General features: G+C 37.9%; 1 protein-coding gene across 2 annotated transcripts in view; it reads right to left on the bottom strand.

The window, feature by feature from the left end:
- polg2 (polymerase (DNA directed), gamma 2, accessory subunit) overlaps positions 1-23,089 on the bottom strand; it is an 88,921-nt gene extending 65,832 nt beyond the window's left edge. Inside the window, exons 1-4 of one of the 2 annotated variants that reach the window (XM_052600762.1) lie at positions 22,695-23,088; positions 22,339-22,611; positions 22,108-22,225; positions 21,845-21,950 (exon numbers count right to left, since the gene is read on the bottom strand). In XM_052600762.1, coding sequence (XP_052456722.1) covers positions 21,845-21,950; positions 22,108-22,225; positions 22,339-22,462 — 348 coding nt within the window. In that variant the 5' untranslated portion in view covers positions 22,463-22,611; positions 22,695-23,088. Of the gene's footprint in view, positions 1-21,844; positions 21,951-22,107; positions 22,226-22,338 lie in introns of both variants that reach the window. The other variant, XM_052600761.1, reaches the window with a different exon arrangement.
- Between the last annotated feature and the right edge of the window lie 2,888 nt (positions 23,090-25,977).

Consider the following 25,977-nt stretch of genomic DNA (forward strand, 5'->3'; position numbering starts at 1 on the left):
GGCAGGTGTGAGTGATATTGGGAGGTACTTGGTACGTCGAGAGCTGGTGAATTCTGGCCTGTTCAAATTTAATGATCGTCCAGAAAATTACTGGGCTGGAAATCTTCATTCTGCAACGCTATTGGAGGACTGAACTTAAGTGCTAGCGAAGAGCTTGACCTCTTAACAAAATGGTTAGGAAATCAGTCTTCAGAACACGTCATACGGATTCGTTCTGTGCATGTTGCCAGGCCTGATATAGGTTTAAGAATGGCTTGGGATCGCCTATAGGAGTGCTATGGCTCCCCCGAGGTAATTGAAAGAGCTCTCTTTGAGAGGATAGAGAACTTTCCTAAAATCAGTCTAAAGGACCCCATAAAGCTCAGGGAGCTGGGAGACCTGCTAAGGGAGTTAGTGTCTGCAAAATCTGAGGGTTACCTTCCAGGGCTCTCATACTTGGACACCGCAAGGGGTGTCAACCCTATCATAGAGAAGTTGCCAATTGGTCTGCAAGAGAGGTGGTTAGCTCAAGGCTCACAATACAAGGAGCAACACAATGTATGTTTTCCTCCATTTGCATACTTTACAGAGTTCATATGCAGTGAAGCACGCCGAAGAAACGACCCAAGTTTCACTCTCTTGACGGCCCCTGTAACCCCGTTGAATAATTCCCACAGGTATACTACAGGACCATTAAAGATTGATTGGGTGGAAAAGAGATCAGCATATGGCAAAAGCTATGTTTCTGCTCACAAGACAGGAATCGTGTCACTACAAACAGCTTCTCAGGCGGATAGTTCAAGCAGCAGGCGAGGAGAAATAGACAAACAATGCCCGATTCACAAGAAGCCACATCCTCTGAAAAAGTGTAGAGGTTTTCGAAGTAAGTCACTAGAGGAACGCAAAGCTTTTCTTAAACAAAATGGGATCTGTTTCAGATGTTGCTCTTCTACCATTCACCAGGCTAAGAACTGTGAAGTAGCTTTGAAGTGCACAGAATGTGAGAGCGACAGCCATATTGCAGCACTGCATCCTGGACCCCCACCATGGGACAGGAAAAGTCCCTCCTCAGAGCATGGCGGGGAGGGTGAAAGAGAAACACTTCAGATGGCAGTCACCTCTAGGTGCACGGAGGTCTGTGATAAGAGTAAGGAACCTAGATCCTGTTCCAAGATTTGCCTAGTGAAAGTTTATCCTAAAGCACACCCTGACAAAGCTGTGAAAATGTATGTCATTCTGGACGATCAGAGCAACAGGTCCTTGCCCAGGTCTGAATTCTTTGACATCTTTCAAATTGAAGGGTCGAACTCACCATACATTCTACGCACATGTTCAGGGGTCACTGAAGCATTTGGGAGAAGAGCCACAGGGTTCATGGTGGAGTCACTGGATGAAACAACAAGCGTGATGCTTCCTACACTCATTGAATGCAATCATGTGCCGAATGACCACACAGAGATTCCAACTCCAGCAGCCGCACAGCACCACACACACCTGAAGTCCATAGCTCACAAGATACCACACCTAGATCAAGAGGCGCAGATACTCCTTCTTCTGGGACGCGACATCCTCCAGGTTCACAAAGTAAGAGAACAACGCAATGGGCCACCTAGAGCACCCTACGCTCAAAGACTAGACCTTGGCTGGGTTGCTATAGGTAACGTTTGCTTGGGCTCAGCCCAAAAGACGGAGTTTGTAAATTCTTTTTGGACTAACGTGCTTGAAAATGGACGTCCATCTCTCCTTACTCCATGTCCCAATCATATTCAAGTCAAGGAGAGGTTTGGCAATGAAGGACTACACTGCACATCCCTTAACGGCCTTTCAAACCACACCCCAGTCCTCCTTGACTGCAGCCTCAGCAGCACGATTTTTGAGAGAACCAAGGATGATGACAAAGTGGGTCTCTCCATCGAAGATGATCTTTTCCTGGAGCTTATGGATAAAGAAATGTTTATAGATGAGTCTAATAGCTGGGTGGCGCCTCTTCCATTTCGATCACCACGGCGACAGCTGCCAAACAATCGAGAACAAGCTCTTAGTCGCCTTGCCTCTTTGTGCCACACATTTAAAAGAAAGCCTGAGATGAAAACTCACTTTGTGAACTTCATGCAAAAGACCTTCGATCATGACCAGGCAGAGTTCCTGCTCCACCGCTGCAAGAGGGAAAGGAACGATAGTACTTACCCATCTTCGGTGTGTATCACCCTCAGAAGCCGAACCAGATTAGAGTCGTGTTTGATTCGAGTGCTCAGCATCATGGGATTTCTCTCAACGATGTGTTACTTAAAGGCCCAGATCTGAACAACAGCTTACTTGGAGTCTTACTACGCTTCCGCAGAGTCAATAGCAGTGGTAGCAGACATTGAGCAGATGTTTTACAGTTTCACTGTCAGAGAAGACCATCGAGACTTCCTTAGGTTCCTTTGGTTCAAGGACAACGAACCAGGAAAGGAGATTGTTGAGTACAGGATGAAAGTCCATGTGTTTGGCAATAGCCCGTCGCCAGCAGTAGCTATCTATGGTCTTCATCGCGCGGCACAATATGGAGCAAGTGAGTATGGCTCAGAGGCACAACAATTTGTGGAGCGCGACTTCTACGTCGACGATGGTCTCAAGTCTCTACCATCAGCTTCTAAAGCCATAGATCTGCTGAAAAAGGCGCAAGAGATGCTTGCAGACTCAAACTTACGCCTCCATAAGATAGCGTCGAACCACTCTGACGTTTTGGATGCCTTCCCACTAAAAGACCACACAAAGGGTTTGTAGAACCTGAACTTCAATGACAATTCTGCCCTTATTCAACGCAGCCTAGGGCTCAGCTGGGATCTTAAACATAACGTTTTCACCTTCAGAGTAGCATCTACCGAGAAGCCTTTTACCTGTAGAGGTGTTCTAGCCACCGTGAACAGTCCGTTTGATCCTCTCGGATTTGTGCCGCCAATCATTATACAAGGGAAGTTCCTGTTACGAGAGTTTACTAGCATTGAAGCCCTCAACTGGAATACACCTCTTCCACATGAGAAGGAAACTGAATGGAGGATGTGGAAAGACTCCTTGCAAGACTTGAGTGAGCTCAAGATTCCAAGAGCCTTGGAATTTTGAGGAGAAGCCTCTTCAGGAGAGGAGTCATATGAGCTCGTTCTCATGCCACCACTCTTTCTACTCAATCATGTAGTCTGGGATCTCATCACTTTGAACGGTTCTCATCTTGGAAGTCTCTGGTACGAGCCACAGCATTCCTGACACACATCATTCAGTCTCAAAGAAATGAAGTAAAAACCAAGAATGACAGCTGTAGTGGTTGGCATCTGTGCAGAAAACCTCACACGGCAAAAGAACTGTCTAAGGCAGAAACTCTTATTGTCAAGTGTGTGCAAAGGGAAACTTACAGCAAAGAGTTCGCCTGCTTGGTTGCTGGGAAAGATATCTCAAAAGATAGTTCCCTGAGAAAGTTAACCCCTATGTGGACGAAGAGGGTCTTCTGAGAATAGGAGGCAGGCTCAACCATGCGTTACTTGACACGAAAGAAAAGTTCCCTCTCATCATTCCAGGCCGCAGCCACTTTGCTTTGCGGGGACCTGCTAAGCAAATCCGTTCAGACTGTGGAACCAACTTTACAGGTGCCTGCAAGGAGCTGCACATACTCCTTACCGATCCCAAAGAGCCCAATGTGAGGAGGTACTTGGGTGAAGAGGGTTGCTCTTGGGTGTTTAACTCTCCGCATTCCTCCCACATGGGAGGAGCTTGGGAGCGAATGATTGGTTTCGCCAGACGGATACTCAACTCTATGCTTATGCAAACCAACCCTTCATGCCTAACTCATGAGGTGTTGTCTACTTTAATGGCAGAGATCACAGCAATTATTAATGCTAGGCCATTTGCACCTATTTCTTCAGACCCGGAGTCACCCTTTCTTCTTACTCCTGCAACACTTCTGACTCAGAAGATGTCTACTTACCCTCCTCCTCTGGGAACCTTTGACAGCACAGATCTTCATCGCCAGCAGTGGAGACGGGTGCAGCATCTGGCCAACACATTTTGGAGCAGATGGAGACGTGAGTACCTTCCTACGCTGCAAAGCCGAAGCAAGTGGCAGGATGTACGACCTAACATTGAGAAAGGTGACCTGGTTCTGCTTAAGGATAACCAGGAGAAAAGGAATGAATGGCCCATGGCTCTGGTTACAAGGACATTCCCTGATGAAGATGGGAAGGTCAGGAAGATTGAACTCAGGGTCACAAGATCTGGGTCAGCGAGGACCTTCTTGAGACCTGTTTCTGAGACGATCCTTCTCAAGAGTGCTGAGGAATTAAACTGATTTAGTTTTCCCTTTTTTATTCAGACTTAATAAGGTTATTCAGAGAGTGGTATGTAATTAATACCAGGCGGGGAGTGTCATGTTTCAAATTTTGGTGTGTTCTGTGTGAGATGACAATAACACACAAAAAGTTTGGTGTCAATATGCCTAAGCATTCCAGAGATACAGCCTCAAGTGTCATTTTGGCATTGTGCCTCAAATTCATCACTGTGGTATGCAAAAACGGTTTTGTCTATCGACACAAAATCCATAACTTTGTGTCAGCATAGTCTGAAGATCATCTGATTCAATTTTGGTGAGGAGGAGGACGGTTGAGGAGGAGTTCGAAAAAGTAGGTTTTCAACATAAATCAAAATGGCGGACCGGAAGTTCAGCTTAATCTGGCATATTTGGTATCTATGTTGTCAGCATAAGCCAGGGAATATTTTGAGACCAGTTTCGTTGCAATAGGCTAATGCATTAAAAAGTTATTAGCATTTTTATTAGTGTAATTATTCATGGTTAATGAATGGTTTATTACTCTTGACCAATAGGTGGCGCTGTTACCAAATTTATGTCGCATGGTCAGTGTGAGGTGGGGATGACACGTACAAAGTTTGGTGAAAATATGTCAAAGCTTTGCAGAGATACAGCCTCAAATGAATGTTGGCACCCTTTCAGCAAATTCGTTGATGCGCAAAATGAGAACCGTTTCGTATATCGACACGAAATCCATAACTTTTTGCCATCATTGTCTGAAGATGATCCACGGTCTAGGAGGAGTTCGAAAAAGTAGGTTTTCAATATTAATCAATATGGCGGACAGGAAGTATGGCTAATTTTTGCATAATTGGTATCGATGCTCTCGGCATTACCCAAAGAATATAGCGAGATCATTTTCATTTCAATAGTCTAATTTATTCAAACGTTATTAGCATTTTTGTGATATTTCATTATAACTCTTGACCACAAGGTGGCGCTGCCACCAAACTTTTTGAGTACCTTCAGGGCATGGAGCCGAATATTTTTGTAACTATTTCCTAATGATGCTGCATAAAAAAAATACAGCATTTTAAAACATAATTCAAAATGGCCGACGCCTAAAATGGCCCACACGGGAAAATTTTATACCATTCGACTCGACATGACACACTGAATCTAAAGAGACCAGTTGTGTGATTTTTGGCCAAACCATTCAGAAGTTATAAGCCAAAATATGCATTTTTCATATCTCCTGACCACTAGGTGGCGCTGTGTCGAAACACTGCAGGTAGTCTCAGGTCATGCTTATTATAACACACACCAAGTTTGGTCTCAATATGCCAAACCGTTGCCAAGATATAGCCTCACGTGTATTTTTGCGTGCTTATCGTCAAATTTGTTTACGTGTCATTCGACAACGGTTGGACGAATCAATATGAATTCCATAACTTTTTGCCAGCATGGTCTGAAGATGATATGAGCCAATTTTCGTAAAGATCGAACTAGCAGTCTAGGACGAGTTCGAAAAAGTAGGTTTTTCAAAAAAAATTTAAAATAGCGAAAAAACTAAACCTTGCCATTTTTTAATTTTGGGGTTGGGCCAAGAATTCAGAGGAAAAAAGAATTTCCATTTTCTGGCTTAAGGTTCAAAACTTATTAGCATACAAACATTGAAAGTTTGGACAAGTGGTGGCGCTAGAGAGTAGGAGATAGAGACTTCAAATTTGCTATAGTTAATGTTGGGACTGTCCTTTATCAGTGTTCCAAATTATACAACTTTCCCGCAATCGGTTCTATGGGCTGCCATAGACTCCGGAAAAAGGAAGAATAATAATAATAAGAACAGGAACAAATACAATAGGGTCCTACGCACCTTCGGTGCTTGGCCCCTAATTACTGTTAACCAAGAGTAACAAATTTTAACGGATTAATCGCCTATTTTCATTTGCTGAATGTTTTCTTTATTTTTTATTTTTTAAACACGCTAAAAAATAAATTAAGTTTGTAAGAGGAAAAAAACTATGAGTCGTGTATACGTTTCATTTTAAGGGATTAATCACCTATTTTCGTTTGCTGCATGTTTTTTTTTTAAACGCTAAAAAATAAATCAGACTTTGTGAGGGAAAAAATAGGAAAATATTTTACAACAAATCCTTTAAATTTAACAAATTTATCAGAAAAAAACAATAATTAAAAATATATAATTCTAATGGATAAATATAATTGCAGTATATAATAATATAGGCTTAGTAATAAAAAAAAATTAAAATAATAATTTAAAGTTAAGCATAAGGTAAGTTTGGGCTTTCTCAATCGGGAGAAATCCAAATGTTTCCATATTCGTGATGTTGCCCATTTGAAGCTTAACTATTATTCATGAGGTAAATAGGCTGTGTGCGTTTCAGTATCGATGGGAAAAAAAAAATCATAATTAACAATTTGTCAAAGTGCTAACGGCAAATGTCTGGTGAACGACTGCTGTTTCCAGTGAATATGTGCGCAAGGCATCAGCGATCAAACAGCTGAAACAAATAATACTTAATTTTTGGTCACACATAAGGCATAATTAAAAAATGCAAAGTGTTGGTAGTTTGAAAAATCAAGAATAATAACAGAGCTAATACTAATCATTGCTAAATGCTGGACCGTTCCCATTTCGCTCTGCATATGGAACCTGAAGATTTTTTTAAACCAAGAATGAACCAAAATGAAAATGAAATTAAAACACATATACATATACATATATACATTTACCTGAGCACTATATCAAACCATGCCATTTAACTAAAGGTAGTGTAAGGGTTTTAGGTGAACCAGTGGTTAAATATAGCCACATATATGAAATTATGCATAGAGAAACTCGAAAGAATGAACTCAGAAACACAAACATGCGCCCTCTGCACTCTGAGCACTCTTGTTTTTGGGAGGTGTTCATTTGTTCTGCCACAATACTTTAGGATCGATATTTTCACGTTCTGAAGGCTTCAAGTGCCAGTAAAACCAAGTAAAAAAGCATATGCTTTCCCAAACAGCTGTAATTTTCGCTGCATTGCATGTAGGCGTTCTGTGAAACAAAGGACGCTATAACAGGAAGAAGCGCCATCGTATCAACTACCAAAGTCGTCTCTGTTTATCGAGCTTGGCATGAATGTATTTTAGAGTAACTGGGGTAAAACCTTAAGCTTCTTCGGTGTTTTCGTCGCGGCGCTCGCCGCTGTCTTTTGCTATCTTGAGAATTCAGAGATCAACGAGACTCCTGACCTGAAAAATTTGTCACACTGCACATGCGTGAAATGCGTTAAAAAATTTGACGTAATTAACGACAAACAACTAATTAACGTCGTTAACGCGCTATTTTTGACAGCCCTAATATATATATATATATATATATATATATATATATATATATATATATATATATATATATATATTTACTGTTTAATAAAAATATATGATCCTTTGTGTAGGTCTTCTTTTAATTAGACTGTAGCCTAAGACTATCCTACATTTTAAAAATTATCAAATTGTAAACAATTTTATGTTCTTTTTTTTTTTTAAATGTTACAATGTTATATCAATGTTATTGTTGTTTTACTTACTGCTATCTCATTTTATAATTACTAGGGGTGTAACGATTCACTCGTTTTCTCGATGCATCGATTACAAACCCTGTCGATTCATATGCATCGATCTTGAAACATGATTTTTAAATCGTGAATCGCCGATCTTGGACAGTAATCGATTCAAAATGCTAAGAATCGAATGAACCGCGATTTCTATAGCGATTCAATGCTTTCAAAATGTATACACATTAAATTACTACACGCACAAATTAATGGAGACCTTGAAGAGTGTTCGTGAATCGTGCCTCTTATCTGTCCTTCACGCGCTCCACTGTTTACCTCCTGAGACTGTCACAGGATTGCGCTCGTGCTCCGTTAGTCTCTGACGCAGCTGACGTGTGATCTATAGGACTCGTGGCCAGTAATGCTAACGTGAAGTAGTTTTACTTTTCTGTCGTTTGTCAATGGCGCTCTGCATCTTACCGACGGAGTTACTGTAGCCATCGACAGCTGTATTTATTGCATGGACGGAGGAGAAATGTAAGAGAAATGTAAGTGTCTAAATCATGAAAGTGAAAGTGAAAGTGAAGTGACATTCAGCCAAGTATGGTGACCCATACTCAGAATTTGTGCTCTGCATTTAACCCATCCAAAATGCACACACACAGAGCAGTGAACACACACAGAGCAGTGAACACACACACACACACTGTGAGCACACACCCGGAGCAGTGGGCAGCCATTTATGCTGCGGCGCCCGGGGAGCAGTTGGGGGTTCGATGCCTTGCTCAAGGGCACCTAAGTCGTGGTATTGAAGGTGGAGAGAGAACTGTACATGCACTCCCCCCACCCACAATTCCGTCCGGCCCGAGACTAGAACTCACAACCCTTCGATTAGGAGTCCAACCCTCTAACCATTAGGCCACGACTTCCCCACCGCACAGATCCATTGAATGATAAATGTTTTTAAACAATGCGGATGAACCGAATATACGAAGGAAACTTTTACAATTAACCACAGCATTAACAACGAACTTGAAATAAGAGCGCAAGATTTATCTGATAATCAGATGCATGAAAGTAGTGTTTGTTTCATTAGCAAACAGACATCTGGCGCGTTTTCTCTCAGAATCATTCGCTGATGGAGAGGAAAAGTTAAATAGAGATGAAGACGTTTTCACACTGAAAGAGAAGCTATCTTGCTCTCATAGACGTGCCAGGCTATATCTGCAGCTAAACTGAATAAAAGCAGAATGAACTGATGAAACTAAAAAAAAAAAAAAAACAATATGAATGATGCAGTGCTAATTGACATTTATTACAGTACAGAAACTATAAAGTATATTTTCTACCTTATTCTGTGCAGAAAATTGAAATAATTGCTAATTAAATGTAGCCTAGTATATAAAACAATCATAAAATAGCCATTAGGAAAAAAATATCGATTACAAATGATTGATCATTGTCCAGCAGTGTATTTGATTACAGCTAATTAAAAGTATTTACAAAAGAAGATAATTCCTTGTCAAAAATAACAATAAAAAAAAAAATAATAATAATTATTATTATTATTATTATTATTATTATTATTATTATATAGGCTACATACATAAAATTATTGTATTTGACATTTCTGTCACTTCTGAAATTATGGCTATGCCCCTGGTGTGACAAAATGTTAGTTTATACATAATACTCTTTAAGCTCTTTTTTAAAAACTTGGCTTACATACATTTTTACGTATGCCATGTCGCATCATTAAACTAGCATTTAACAATGGACATTTTTTTTTTTTAACCTATGGTTCTCTAACCATAAATGCTACTGTAATTTGCCCCCTGACTAAGCATTTAAAGAATTTAGTAGAAGCATTTAAATAATCCCATGAATGCACTTAAAGAATGCAGGATCGAATCGTTATAATCGAATCAAATCAAATTTAATTGTGAATCGAATCGAATTGAATCTTTCTAAATTTGCAAAAATCGTTTTTAAATCGAATCGAAAACCTATGAATCGTAATCGAATCGAAGCCTTGCCAAAGATTCACAGCCCTAATAATTACATTCATTTCGCAATCCGTCCCTTTGCCCCACCTGGCGGTAGTTTCACGAATGATTTCAACACGAGACTGAATTACAGGCCCTGGCCACCTACTGTATGTGAGAGTGTGTTTATGTTGAATGTGAATGTATCTGTATGATTACCATCTGTTTGAGCACAAATCAGCTCGCTATTACTGTATGATCACGGCTCAGTGTTGTGGGTAACGCGTTACAAAGTACAAAGTACCGCGTTAGGGTACTCTAATTACTTTTTTCCTGAAATGTGTAACTTAACGCGTTAGCTTCGTGCGTAAGTAATCAGTAACTTCGTTATTTTTTTTTAAAAAGTAATCCGTTATTTTAAGGAAAGGAAAATCCCGACTGCAGCCTGCTTTTTGTCAGACAGTAGTCCTAGGTCTACTGTGCCACCTGCGGATGTATCAGCGGAGCTGAAGCTCTGTGATCGTAAAGTCAATGGCTGTGATGCGTCTGTGCCCTGCGCCTGACCCTGTGTGTGTGTGGGTTTTTTTTTTTTTTTTTTCGAACTCCCGGCAAGATAGCAGAGAGGACAGCGTTTGGTTTATGGAAGTACGCACATTATTTTCAATTTGTCAACGAAAAAGAAAAGAACATAACGGTAAAATGCACACACTGCTTTGTTGAAAAGCTTCTGTCGCCAAAAATTCTACCTCAAATTTAACGCTACGTTTTAATCACTACTTTGAAGAGTAAATGTAAGAGGACTGTGTTAAAGCGAATTTAGGCTTGTGACTGTGAGTGACACTTTAATAATAATTAGTTTGGCTATTAAGCGATTTGTCATTTGCCTGTGTGGCAGTGAAGGATTTAATTCGGTTTGTTATCATTTTTGTTTGACAGGCAGCTGTTAATTTCTGTTAGATCATTGGCTGGCTGGTTGTTCATCATTTTTAAATGGATTTAAATCTGCAAGCCTGTTTAAGGTTGTGTTTACAAGTAAGCATACTTGGTTACGTTAGGTGCGAATTTTGATTAATAATATGTTCTGTGATAAATAAATAAAACGCCATGTGGAATAGCCGATTGCTGACTGTCTTTCCTGTTATTGTTATCCTGCGGTGTTAATTTAGTCGGATGACTGACGTTATTCATTGTCAGGAGTCACGACTTCTAGGTGCATTTAAAGGGGCCGGGGGCTATGTCTCATGTGTGAGCCGCTGCAAACGGCTTTTAATTTTTGGTAACGCATGAGTACTCTAACGCGTTACTTTTATGAATAGGTAACGCTGTATCATAACTGATTACTTTTAATTGATGGTAACGTTGTAACCTAACTAACTACTTTCCAAAGTAACTATACCCAACACTGTCACGGCTATCAAAGTGAACGCGTCTATATGAAAAGAGAGAGTGGATTATTTACTTTACTTATTTACTATTTACTTTATGGCACATTTGTGTTATTTCCATCTGTTTAAGTGGCCATCAGCACATCAGCAATTATTTTCATTGTAATTCATTGTAAATGCTGCATTTCTAGCAATCTCAGGATTTTCTGTAATTGGCACACAAAGTTAAAAAAACAATTTAATTTTAATTATTCTTATTTTTCTTACTCAAATTATTCTCATTGCATTGTTCTAGTGCTCAAATAAATCACTTATATGATGTCTAAGTTTCTGTCTAGTGTTTTATAATAAAAAACTAAAAACTATGGAGGGGTATGTTTAATGACTAAATAGTTTGTAGAAGCCTTCAATACAGTTGGTAAATATTTTTTTTAGGGCTGGGATAAACGATTATTTAAAAAAAAAATTAATCTAGCGATTATTTTTTAGATGCATCGATTAATCTAACGATTAATTTTTTCAGACCGCTTCGATTTCGATTATCTCCCCATTAATTGACTACTAACAATTTATACAGGTTGATTTACATATCTGAATGAAAAAAAAACATGAATTTCTTAACATTGCAATATATGTTTATTGCTCTTAAAATTACAATATAAAAGACTGACTAAGAATGCATTACTTTGCACTTGTATAGAGATATCATTCAATAAAACCTTGAAGCCTTGAAAACACATAGCTTACTGAAACAAGCTTAATTAACACATAGGGCCTAGCTTACTGAAAAAAAGTTCTTCTTTCAGATGAAAATAACAACAACTTGATTTCTAGCATTCAATAAAAAGGTCACCCAAAATACTTGTTTGGAGCAATTGAAAGTATACAGTAACCAATGTAAATTTGAGGGCTCTAATACAGAGAGTGCATTTCCAAAAAAATAAATAAATAAAAATTAACAGTGGGAGCCAGCAGCCTGTCATGGAGAAAAAAAAAATCTCTGAATGCTCCACGTGAAACTTTGGCGTTCCGCCCTTTTTCTATCGTGTCTAATGATTTTGGTTAATATGCACGAGGGAGAGAGAGAAAGAGAGCAAGACAGCGCTTGTGCAGTTTGAAGACTGTGAGTGCACGAGCGCGTGAAACTTTAGTGTTTCGCCCTTTTTCTATCGTGTCTAATGATTTTGGTTAATATGCACGAGGGAGAGAGGAGAGAGAGAGAGAGAGAGAGAGAGAGAGAGAGAGAGAGAGAGAGAGAGCGAGCAAGACCGTTCTCATGTAGTTTGAAGACTGTGAGTGCACTTGAAACTTTGGTGTTTCGCCCTTTTTATATCGTGTTTAATGATTTTGATTAATATGCACAAGGGAGAGAGAGAGAGCAAGAAGCCCTCGTGTTGTTTGAAGACTGTGAGTGTGCGCGCGCAGCCGGGGCGCTCTCTCATACGCGCCCTGTCAGGCACAGCGATCAAATAAGGCTTTGACAGCGGCCAAAAAAAAAGATCAATGCAGAAAAACCCCTGGATTGGTTATATAACGTTGGACAGAATGTTGATCCGGCCATCGCGTATATTCAGCGCACATAAGGTAAACGTTTTGCAAACGCTTTTTAGAGAAATATAAACAGGTCGACGAATCGATGCGCATATTTTGCATCTACGTATTTTTTGCGTCGATGTCATCGATGACCTCGACGCGTTGTCCCAGCGTTTGGGAATCCAAAGTGCACCCAAACATCAGACCTGTTGGTTATTGGAGGATCTTCTATTTCTGTAGCCTAACATAAACATATAAGTTGGTGTTTTTGTTTTTTTCTTCGGGGGTGTCAGGAGCATTGCCTGTTACATCGTTTGGGTTTTTGCACTACATTGTTGAACGCATAACATTAATTAATTAGTCCAACGAGCTGTTCGGTACATAATGCGTACCGCGTACCGAACCGAAAGCCTCGTACCGAACAGTTCAATATGAATACGCATATCGTTTCACACCTACTATATATATATATTTATACACAGCTAAAAGTGCTCTACTTAACTTAAAATTGTAAGTTTCCTACTTCAGTGTGTTACAAACAGGTTCTCCCAACTCAGTGATGCACCCACTGAGAAACCTGATGAAAGTGCTCTAGTTATTGGTGATTTGATTGTACGGAACATGAACAGAGACACCAGCCACCATAGTCAAAAATTTACCAGGAGCCAGAGCGCCTGACATCTTGGCAAATTTAAAAGTGCTGGCTAATGCTAAAAGTAAATACAGTAAGATTGTAATTTATGCCGGCGCTACTGATGTTTGACTTTGCCAGTTAAAAATAACATTAAAGAGGTGTGTGAACTTGCAAGCACGATGTAAGATATGCTCTGGTCCCCTCCCTGCTTACCGTGGTGACGAGATGCATAGCAGATTATCATCACTCAGTGGCTGGAAGTCTAAGTGGTGCCCACAGAATAACAAAGGTTTCATAGACAATTGGACGAACATTTTGGGGCAGACTTGACCTGTTGAAAAGAGATGGTCTTCATCCCTCATGGGGTGGCACCACTCTTCTCTCTAGAAATATGGCAAATAGTCTTAGTGTTTATACTTGACTAACTGGGGCACAGGTCAGGAAGCAGACAGACTGGCTAAACCGAATGTGTGCTAGCTGCCTCACGTTACAGAGGTCAGCTAATTCTCAGCACATAGAGACTCATTCACCCAGATATCACACTATAGAGACTGTGTCTGTTCCCTGAAAATAGAAAATACAAAAAACGTCCAAACCAAGTTAAGATTAACAATTTAATTTAGGTTCAACAAATAAACAACAGATGCAATACGGATAAACAAATGATAAAGCTTGGCTTATTGAATATCAGAATCTCTTTCTACGAAAACACTTTTTGTAAATAATATGATCACTGATCATAATCTAGATGTCCTCTGTTTGACAGAAACCTGGCTAAAACCTGATGATTATATTATCTTAAATGAGTCCACCCCCCAAGACTACTGTTATAAACATGAGCAGCGTCTAAAAGGCAAAAGGGAGGTGTTCCTTTAATTTATAACAACATTTTCAGGATTTCTCAGAGGGCAGGCTTCAAGTATAACTCGTTTGAAGTAATGGTGCTTCATATAACATTATCCAGAGAAACAAATGTTAATGATAAATTCCCTGTTATGTTTGTACTGGCTACTGTATACAGGCCACCAGGGCACCATACAGACTTTATTAAAGAGTTCGGTGATTTTACATCCGAGTTAGTTCTGACTGCAGATAAAGTTTTAATAGTTGGTGATTTTAATATCCATGTTGATAATGAAAAAGATTAATTGGGATCAGCATTTATAGACATTCTGAACTCTATTGGGGTTAGACAACACATTTCAGGACCTACTCATTGTCGAAATCATACTCTAGATTTAATACTAGGGGTGTGACGGTTCGTATATAACCGTGAGACCGGCGGTTATAGTTGAACACCGTCATTAGAACTCTATAACCGCCAAAACAGTGTCATTAAAATATTTTTTACAAACATTTTTTAGATAGGATCATAAGATGCGCAATATAGCGGGAGACATGGTTTTTACCACTTAATGAAGTTTTGTAAATCGTCAGACATGATATTTACCACTTCATAAAATTTTGCTTTGTAGAAAACCTTTCTTAAAAACGAATTTCGTTTTGTACAAATTTTGTCTTAATTTTAATAAATGTTTCATCAACCAATTGCGTGTATTTTAATAAATAAAAAGCAAATATAGCAGACAATGATAACCGACATGGAAGCACCAGCGCGCCGCGTTCACTTGCACTGCACTAGAGCGCATCTCATCGCAAATGAAACTCAGCGTAGGCCTATGCCTCATACAATAGCATTAAATATCTTTGCTGCATCCTTTCTAGAACAGACAATGGCATTTTTTTTGCGACTCGCATCAGCAAAGCATTGCATGGCTATAGACCGCAAAACAATCAGCGGATGGCGGGCGGGTGCGGCTTTGAAATTTGCTCCAAAAACGTTGGCTCGGATGATGAGTTTTGTGACCGATCTCCTTAATAAATGGAGGTCTGAAATCTCTGCCCCTTTACCGATCAGAGCGCGCGCTGACACAGAGTTAACCCGCTATCTCCAAGAACAACCAATTGACTCTACGGTAGATCCACTAAATCCCCCCCCCCCCCCGACGGTTATGTTATGAACCGTCACATTTGACTCACGTCATAACCGTCATCACCAATTCTGAAACCGGCACACCCCTATTTAATACTGTCACATGGAATTGATGTTGATAGTGTTGAAATTATGCACCCCAGTGATGATATCTCAGATCATTATTTAGTTCTGTGCAAACTTCATATAGCCAAAATTGTAAATTCTATTGTTACAAGTATGGAAGAACCATCACTTCTACCACAAAAGACTGCTTTTTAAGTTATCTTCCTGATGTATCCGAATTCCTTGGCATATCCAAAACCTCAGAACAACTTGATGATTGTAACAGAAACGACGGACTCTCTCTTTTCTAGCATTTTAAATACAGTTGCTCCTTTACGCTTAAGGAAGGTTAAGGAAACCAGTATGACACCATGGTATAATGAGTATACTCGCACCCTAAAGAGAGCAACCCGAAAAATGGAGCGCAGCTGGAGGAAAACAACACTAGAGGTATTTCGTATTGCTTGGCGGGAAAGTAACCTATCCTACAGAAAAGCATTAAAAACTGCTAGATCCGATTACATTTCTTCTCTTTTAGAAGAAAACAAACATAACACCAGCTATTTAATCAATACAGTGGCTAAATTAATGAAAAATAAAGCCTCAAGTGTTGACATTTCCCAACATCACCGTAAGTAATGACTTTATGAACTACTTTACTTCTAAAATAGATACTATTACAGATAAAATTGTAACCATTCAGCCGTCAGCTACAGTATAGCATCAGACGGTGCACTATAGACCCCTTGAAGAACAGTTCCACTCAATCTCTACTATAGGAGAGGAAGAATTGTAAAAACTTGTTAAATCATCTAAACCAACAACATGAATGTTAGACCCTATACCATCTAAGCTCCTAAAAGAGGTGCTTCCAGAAGTCATAGATCCTCATCTGACTATTATTAATAGGGCTGGATGATTAATCGAAAAATAATCAAAACCGAAATTCATAACCTCTAACCGACGTAATTTTCCCATTTCGGTTATTGCGGTTTTTAAATCCTGTTAACACTCCCCCCTTAAAAGCATACTAGCGCGTGTGTAGCCACATGACTCTGCTTTTATGCCACTGACTGGAGAGCAAAGCGGTGTGAGCGGTGAGCCTTGCGTCTTCACTAAACTTTGTCAGTTGTATATGGTTTGGACATTCAAGCGATTAGATGAACGGATGTGTATTCTTATATCGAGCTACCATGTTCGCGCAGCTGCATTGTGGCACGAACACTCATATAAACAGGATCTATGAAGATCACGTGGACAGAGGAACACAGAAACTAGTTGTCAGGGCTGTCCTGTGATTTATCACTAAAGTAGCTTAGAATCTCAAAACTTAGAGCATGTTGTGCGCACATGAAGCAGAAGCGCGTGCACAGAGAGCAGCGGTCGCACTGCGGGTTCCCAATTTGTGTCCATTCTGGGTTCCCGGTTTGTGTCCGTTCTCTGACTGTTCTGTGTATTTTAACTGTAGAAACGGTTGTTCCGAGTCGAAACTACGATACAGAAAACTACATCAGTATATCATCATAAACGCAGCCGTTTCTGTTTTACGTGAACGTAAACAGATGAGAAAGAAAACACATGTACAGTATTTTTGCTTAAAGAGACAACAGCCTGATAAACACGCTGCCTGTCATTAATGTTAATCAAAGAACAAAAGAAAATCATTCACTGGTCTTGACTGAATATATTAATAACTTTACTTGATTAATATTTATTTTATTTATAAAAAGAAAACTCTGCAGTGTTTTTAAAGTTTTAATTATTTTCTGTACCTGAAATTTAGTTTAGTTGTACAGATTTATGATATTGCTAATTAATTTGTTTGATCTTATTACTGACTGTTTACTTGTCTTTAACACTTTAATATTTGAAATTTATATTAATGTAGTTGTTTTTGCTATGTTTTTTTTTTTTTTAATCACAGGCAAAATTCCTCTTGCAGTGTTTTGTAGAATGCTGATTTTTGCTCATGTTATTCAGCTGCAACAGAATGCTTTGTAAAAATGTTTGACATCTAAATGTTTGACTTAATTTTTTATATATATATTGGATTTTTTATCTTATTGGAATCGAAACTAGGAATCGATAAGAATCGATAAAATTCAAACGATACCCAACCCTAGTAAGAAATGTTACGAACATAGATAAAATAACTGCTGATAGTCAATCATATTTACAGTACAAACCTTGTCAGTGAACTATGAGGGCAAAATAAAAATAATAATAATAATAATAATAATAATAATAATCGTTCAATAATCGTAATCGAGGCAAAATGTTCAATTAATCGAGGTTTTGATTTTAGGCCATAATCGTCCAGCCCTAATAATTAATTCCTCATTGTCTTTAGGATATGTCCCCAAAACCTTCAAAATGGCTGTTATTAAGCCTCTCATCAAAAAAAACACAACTTGACCCCAAAGAACTAGTTAATTATAGACCGATCTCGAATCTACCTTTTCTCTCCAAGATACTAGAAAAGGTAGTATCCTCACAATTATATTCCTTCTTAGAGAAAAATGGTATCTGTGAGGATTTCCAGTCAGGATTTTAGACCGTATCATAGTACTGAGTCTGCTCTCCTTAGAGTTACAAATTACCTGCTCTTATCATCTGATCGTGGTTGTATCTCTCTATTAGTTCTATTGGATCTTAGTACTGCATTTGATACAATTGACCACAACATTCTTTTGCATAGACTTGAACACTTTTTTGGCATTAATGGTAGTGCATTAGCCTGGTTTAAATCGTACTTATATGACGCCATCAATTCGTAGCAGTGAATGAAGAGGTATCATATCGATCTCAAGCGCACTATGGAGTACCTCAAGGCTCACTCAGTACTAGGGCCGCTACTCTTTACGTTTTACATGTTACCCTTGGGAGATATCAACAGGAAACATGGTGTTAGCGTTCACTGTTATGCTGATGATATAAATTGAAACACCAATTTGAAAAACTAATGGAATGCATAGTCGATATAAAAAACTGGATAATGAGTCATTTCTTACTGCTAAATTCTGAAAAAACAGAGCTGTTAATTATAGGACCTAAAAACTCTGCATGTATTAACATAGAATACCGTCTAAGACATGACTGCTCTGTCAATTCTTTGTCATCAGTTAGGAACCTAGGTGTGCTATTTGATAGCAATCTTGTCCTTAGAATGCCACGTTTCTAGCATTTGAAAAACTGCATTTTACCATCTCAAAAATATATCTAAATTACGGCCTATGTTCTCAATGTCAAATGCAGAAATGTTAATCCATGCATTTATGAACTCAAGGTTAGATTATTGTAATGCTTTATTGGATGGTTGTTCTGCACGATTAGTAGACAAACTACAGCTAGACCAAAATACAGCAGCAAGAGTTCTTACTAGGCTGACCATATTAGCCCGGTCCTGTCAACACTGCACTGGCTCCCTATCAAACATTGTATAGATTTTAAAATATTGCTTATTACTTATAAAGCCCTGAATGGGTTAGCACCTCAGTATTTGAATGATCTCCTATTACATTATAATCCGCTGTGTTTCTCAACACTCAGGCAATTTGATAATACCTAGAATATCAAAATCAATTTGCGGGCGGCAGATCCTTTTCCTATTTTGGTGCCTAAACTCTGGAATAACCTACCTAACATTGTTCGGGAGGCAGACACACTCTTGCAGTTTAAATCTAGATTAAAGACCCATCTCTTTAACCTGGCTTACACATAGCATACTAATATGCTTCTAATATCCAAATCCGTTAAAGGATTTTTAGGCTGTATTAATTAGGTAAACCGGAACCAGGAACACCCGATGTACTTGCTACATCATTAGAAGAATGGCATCTACGCTAATATTAGTCTGTTTCTCTCTTATTTCGAGGTCACCATAGCCACCAGATCCAGTCTGTATCCAGATCAGAGGGGTCACTGCAGTCACCCGGATCTAGTATGTATCCAGACCAGATGGTGGATCGGCCCCTAGAAAGGACCTCTACAGCCTTGAAAGACAGCAGAGACCAGGACAACTAGAGTCCCAGATACACATCCCCTGTAAAGACCTTGTCTCAGACAACTACCAGGAAAAGACCACAGGAAACAGATGATTCTTCTGCACAATCTGACCTGGATGCAGCCTGGAATTGAACTGCTGGTTTTGTCTGGTCAGAGGAGAACTGGCCCCCCAACTGAGCCTGGTTTCTCCCAAGGTTTTTTCTCCATTCTGTCACCCATGGAGTTTTGTTTCCTTGTTGCCGTCGCCTCTGGCTTGCTTAGTTGGGGTCACTTCATCTACAGCGATATCGTTGACTTGATTGCAAATAAATGCACAGACACTATTTAAACTGAACAGAGATGACATCACTGAATTCAATGATGAACTGCCTTTAAATTAAATTTTGCATTATTGACACACTGTTTTCCCAATGAATGTTGTTCAGTTGCTTTGACGCTACGGTTGTAATGGTATGAGATTTTCACGGTATGATAATCGTCTCAGAAAATACCACGGTTTATTCCAATTTAATCAAAAACAAGAAAATTTTATCATTGATGAACCGTATGATTTCTGCGATGCAGAAAACGCGGAGAGAATCACAGAATCCAGTCATAAAAACTAAATTTACAGTTTAAGGCGGAATGGCACGGAATTTGACAAATTTTGAATGAATTAATCAAAAATAGGTCATTATACTTGCATCAAATCACGATATGGACTAATATCTGTAAATATTAAGCCGGAACAGTCTTTTTAAATATGAATCTTCAAGTTCTGTGTGTCTCTGTTAATGAATGGCGCAGAAGTCTGATTTCGGCGTCTGCTGTCTCACTAAATAAGGACGTGAACACATGAACAACATCTCCAGAACTGCTCTGCAGTCTCTTCATGAGCATCTGACCATTTGATTTGAGTAAAACTAGCGTCACATCACATACACAGAACTGTAAAGGTACGTCAACCTGTCAAAATAAAAGTCCGGACAATTATTTGTCATTTTTTTATCTTTAAACTTATTGTCATTGTTCACAGTACAACTACAGACAGAGAAACAATGGGTAATTAAATGTTTATTTTTGATGTATGCATTGCATTCATTTTAAAAAATAAAAAAAAAAAAATTTCTAAAAAAGGAAACTTAGTTTTTCATTTTAAGAGACCCAGGAGTCTTATTTTCTCTTGCATAATTAATATTGCACATTAATTACAAACACATTTTAATCCGATTACTCGATTAATCGATGGAATTTTTGGTAGAATACTCGATTACTAAAATATTCGATAGCTACAGCCCTACATTGATTATTTATTAGTTTAATAACATTTATCATTAATAATTCATACAAAGAGTAGCTAGCTACTGTAAATTCACTGTCATGACTGGATTCTGTGCTTCACATCACGGAAATCATAATGCATTAACCTTAAATTATAAATGGGACATAGCTGTATCTGCACAGGATGATGATATTCTGAATAGGTAAACATCTTAGATGCGTTTCCTTGTTTTGCATCTGCTTTCCGACCACAGTTTTTGCAAACTATGTCTACCTTCATGGACAAATAAGCATTTGTTTTTTATATACAAAAAGCAATATTTTTATCAACTTTGCCAACCGCAGAAACATTCCTTAAAAAAAATATTCTCAAGTAAAAGTACCAAACTACCAGAGTAAAGTAAAAGGCAGCACCTGTTTCTGAAAAGAAGACATACTTGACTTTCTTTAAAGGCAAGTAAAATATCAGAAAAATAATAAATTTAATTAAATGTGAATCGAATGAGCGGAGGACAAATGACCGAAAAAAAGACTCACTTTTTTGATCATCAGTTTTCATTGAAATATCAAAATCTAAAAAGAAACCTACACAGGATGAATTTATTGGGAAGCTGGTTATATGCTGAGCTTGGACCTTGGCATATTTTTTTGTAAATTTGGTATTGTCCAGATGATTTTGTTTTTTGTGATGGTTATCGATATTTTGTTCAAAGTTATATCTTAACTTGAAACAGATGGTTATTACATTGTAGCTGTAACATTTTGTTAGTTCTAAAATGTGTTATATTTTGCTGCATACATGTGGATATACAATTCTTACAGCATATATAACAGTCAATTTCACAAGTTATACACAAAAGTTTATCAGAGTGCACTATAAAAGGTCATCACAATTTTTTTAGCTTTTTTTTTTCCTACTTGCAACTTAAATGTTTTAGTTATCAGGCTTATTATTTAATTTAATATTAATTTCTTAATATAAAATCTTATATATATATATATATATATATATATATATATATATATATATATATATATATATATATATATATATATATATATAACAGTTCATGTACACGTCGCATAAAGTGTGTTTTATTTTGTTAGGGTACTGGGTTAGTGGCACAGCACTCAATGTTTGTCAGTGCCCATTTCACCCTTGTTTGTGCTGCCATACCTTCCTCCACCACTGCAGTCTTTGATGAGCCCAGTAGTCCATCCACTGTGAAGAAGTCCGAGGGGAACAGAACCAGACTAAAGATGACTTAGTAACCTCAAATGAGCTAATGAAGATTAATGAAAAAAAAAAGTTACATTTTCAGTCATATGAGAGGCAAAACAGTTAGGTAATTACTACATTATTTCATCTTGGACATTAGATTGGGTCCAGTAAAAAAGTCACTCATTAATATAACACAGCTGATAAAACAAAAGACTCACCAACCAGATGAATGTCCTAGCTGACTATCAGAATGATGGCACAGACCTGTCTCTGCCAATCCAAAGGGCAATGTCCTATTCACAAGCCCCAAAGCCTGAATATACTGCTTCAGAGCACCTTGAGGGACAAAAATAAATTTAAAATACCCAGATGGCCAGAGCCATCGCATGCTCATGGTATCCGTAATGTAGCTATAAACAAATAAAAATAGGTGAAGGGTCTGCACTCACCCTGCAGGAGACTCGTCCTAACAGACACACTGTCTTTCATAAGTGTTTCAATCTTTTGATGTGCTTCTTTTTTACTTAAACTTTCTTGGTTGAAGATTTCTTGAAAAGCCCCTATATTAACCATCCTGAGAGATTCCTCACACGTACTTTGCACGGAAGTAGTGATCCCAAACACAAATGCTCTTGAACGTACTGCTGAAGTCCACTGTTCAATAATGTTTTTCTTCAGTTCTGTTCCTAAAGGCCCATATGTACAGGTTCTAGTGTGGAAAGCTTCAGGAGAAATGTAATAACGGTCAGCACAAAGTTGCATTAGAAGGCTGGTTTTGTCATAGCTGTCATCACGAGTATTGTACCTAGATATATTCAGCCGAAACCGAGGAAGCTTTTCGCTTAAAAACCAGAGACGCCTTCTGATGCAGTTAAGGAACATTTTCATTAAGGGTTCAATTGCTAGCAGTTGGCATGTATAAATGAAAAGACAGCAACATAATATATTATAAAAATTAAACGTCGCATGAGATGAGTGGCAATGAACTCCGTAATAACTTGTATGCCTGTTCAGTGAGCGCGTTTAAATGATTCTTCTACAGCTGTTGGCATCAAGCTTCCTGGTCCACTGTCGAAACCTTTTATACTTTTGAGATTTCTGGTAGGCTAGACGCATCCAACGTTAAGATTACCGCCATTTACCATACTGGAGTGTGGAAAAGTGTAGATTCTTCTTATTTTTCTTATTCTTTGGTATTTATGGGCGTTTGGCAACATAACTTATTGGCGCATTACCGCCACCGACTGGACTGGAGTACGGATCAGGATATTTACTTTTCTTTTTCTTTCACCTTCTCTCTCTCTCTTTTATTTTATTTGTTATTTTATTTTTATTAACATTTTGTCAGTAACATTTGACATATGAAAACAGTGTTATATTCCAACGAAAGTTAGCCTTTAGCAATGATTAAGAATAAACAATCTGTTAGAGGGATTTACAATAACAGACTACAATAACACATATTTAGATAAAACAACAAATAAAATAATACAATGCAATAATGCAATACAAATACAATAACAATTATATCAAAGACTAGATAATAATAATACGTTGACAAATAATAAAAAATAAAAATTTTCTTTTTGACTCAAGTAAGGGGTAGGAAATCTCATCTAAAGAATATCTCAAATCACAGGTGATTGAAAACCTTTTTTTTAATCTGGTATGTTTTAACTGCTTTTTTGTTTTGTTTTAATTTACAGTGGGATTCGGCTAAACTTTTTAATTCAGAGCAAAATTCAATAAAATTTAGGTTTGAAGCTGTAAATGTACAAGCATAGGACTTTAATGGTATTATTTAAAAGAACAGAACCAGTGTTACATGACAAAAACAAGACCATTTCTTCGATGATGTCAATAAGGTTATTAGAGGATGCAAAGATCAACACTGAAATCTCATTCCAATATGGTACTGTAAAGGGACATTTAAAGAACAAATAAAGCACTGATTCATTTTTCAGATCCACAAAAAGAACATTCTGAGTGAATATCCATAAATTTAGATAAAAATTACTTGCATTGGTAAGAATTATGAAGGTGGATTTCTTAAACTTTGTTTGATATCACAATTTTTTTGTGAATAGACCATATGTTACATGAAGATAAAGAAGGATACATCCATTTCAATGAAGACACTGCTTTACTACTTAGATCTGATATGAATATTATTGCATTTTTTATGTAACAAGTCAATACCACCTATCGTTAATCAAGGAACGTCTTCATTTAAAGGAGAGTATTTTAAGATTGATTTGATAAACTGTAGAAGTTTAGCTAAAATACCATTAATTATTCTCAAAAATGATCTTTGAGTAATATTAATACTGTTTTCCTTACAAAAAAATTCATAACTAATCAGAGTCCCATCCGTGTTTATAGATTTTGAAATAGAAATTATATTCTTTTCTACACATTCTTTATTAAATATTGTCCTGTTTTTACATAGGATATTGATTATTCCACACAATGCATTTGTGAGGTGAAAAAATTGTGTTTAAAAGCCAGTTTCCAAGAATCAAGTGCTTACTTGTGAAAATCTGATAAATGGATAGGTAACTTATTACATGTAAAATTATAACTTGGAAAATATGTTAAACCACCACATTTAAATAATACATTTGGAATGAAAAACAAGGGAGCATTTCCTCCAAGCATACATTGTTTGACCCAGTTGATCTTAAACACCTGATTGAGAGTTGTGAAATCAATAGCAGCCTCCCTCAGCATGGTCCCTAATCATTGTTTTCCTTTTGATATATTCAGTCGTTTTACCTAGATAAACCTCTGTATGCTGATTTGCACACTCTGCTGGCCTCTCTTGATCTCAACCGAATGTCAACTGCTACTCACAAATCAGGCAACCAACTGGACCTTATTTATACGTGACACTGCTCTACTGATCATGTTCTGGTTACTCCACTGCACATGTCGGATCACTTCCTCCTCACTCTTAACTTCAACCTGGCACCTCACACATCACTTACCCCTCCACATGTCATCTTTCGACGTAAACTACGCACACTTTCACCCTCCCGGCTATCTGCAATGGTTTCATCTTCACTTTCTTCCCCTAAACTGTTTGCATCTTTGGATGCTAACAGTGCTACTGATACTTTCTGATCCAATTGTAAGGGTAACAGGTCAATTGAGCTCAAAGGGAATCATTTAAGATTTTAAAGGGAATTTGAACAGAATCACTGTTTCACGGCTGGTCACAGAGACGCCCTGCGGTTCAGTGAACGAGCCGTTCAACATCAAATCTGCGCTGGATACTAATATCCAAACTATAGTGAAACACTATCAATTAGCACAGTAACAAGATCGGCAGTTTAAGACATTAACTTTAAGCACAAAACACAAGATACTTCTCTTTTCAATATGAATAAGGCTTTATTAGATAAATCTAAGACATATAAACTAATCTAACACATGAACGCACGCACTCACACATTCACACAAGTTGCAGGAAGATCGAAAGTTAGGGAAAGATGAGTTTAAGAGAATGGAAATATGGAATCCCAAGTTTACAGCAATACGTTAAATTGCATAGACATGAACAACCATCAATCACGTAATTAGCCCTCGCATTGAGTTCCTCAATGGGGTTAAAATTATATTAGATACACCAGCACAACAAATATCTGGGGATACATTGCCTTTGTTTCCTGTGAAAGGGACTCCCGTTGAAAGGGGTATCCCGGAATCCTCGGGGGTATCATAAATCATTTGTTTATCTTACCAAGCATGTGGTCCGAATTTTCCTGCCTTGCAGGGTCTAATTTTGGACATGATTCCTATTACCAGGTTATGATATATTTTACAAATAAATGATTGTCAGGACAATATCAAGCAAGAAAATTCAATCACACACATACCAGACATGACTATGTATCCTTCAGCTATCCCATAGTTATAAAAAAAAGAACATACACAATAAGTGATTATAACATGATAGTCAAATGTGTGGGTGACACATAAATGAATATGGAGTGAAGCGATGGACTGATTCATTTATAAGTCTTTTTGAGTTCATTCTGGTCCATATATCTGTACAAAAGAAGTTTCTTTGCCATTCTCTGACAAAG

The sequence above is a fragment of the Carassius gibelio genome, chromosome A6, assembly GCF_023724105.1.
Source record: "Carassius gibelio isolate Cgi1373 ecotype wild population from Czech Republic chromosome A6, carGib1.2-hapl.c, whole genome shotgun sequence".
NCBI lineage: Eukaryota > Metazoa > Chordata > Actinopteri > Cypriniformes > Cyprinidae > Carassius > Carassius gibelio.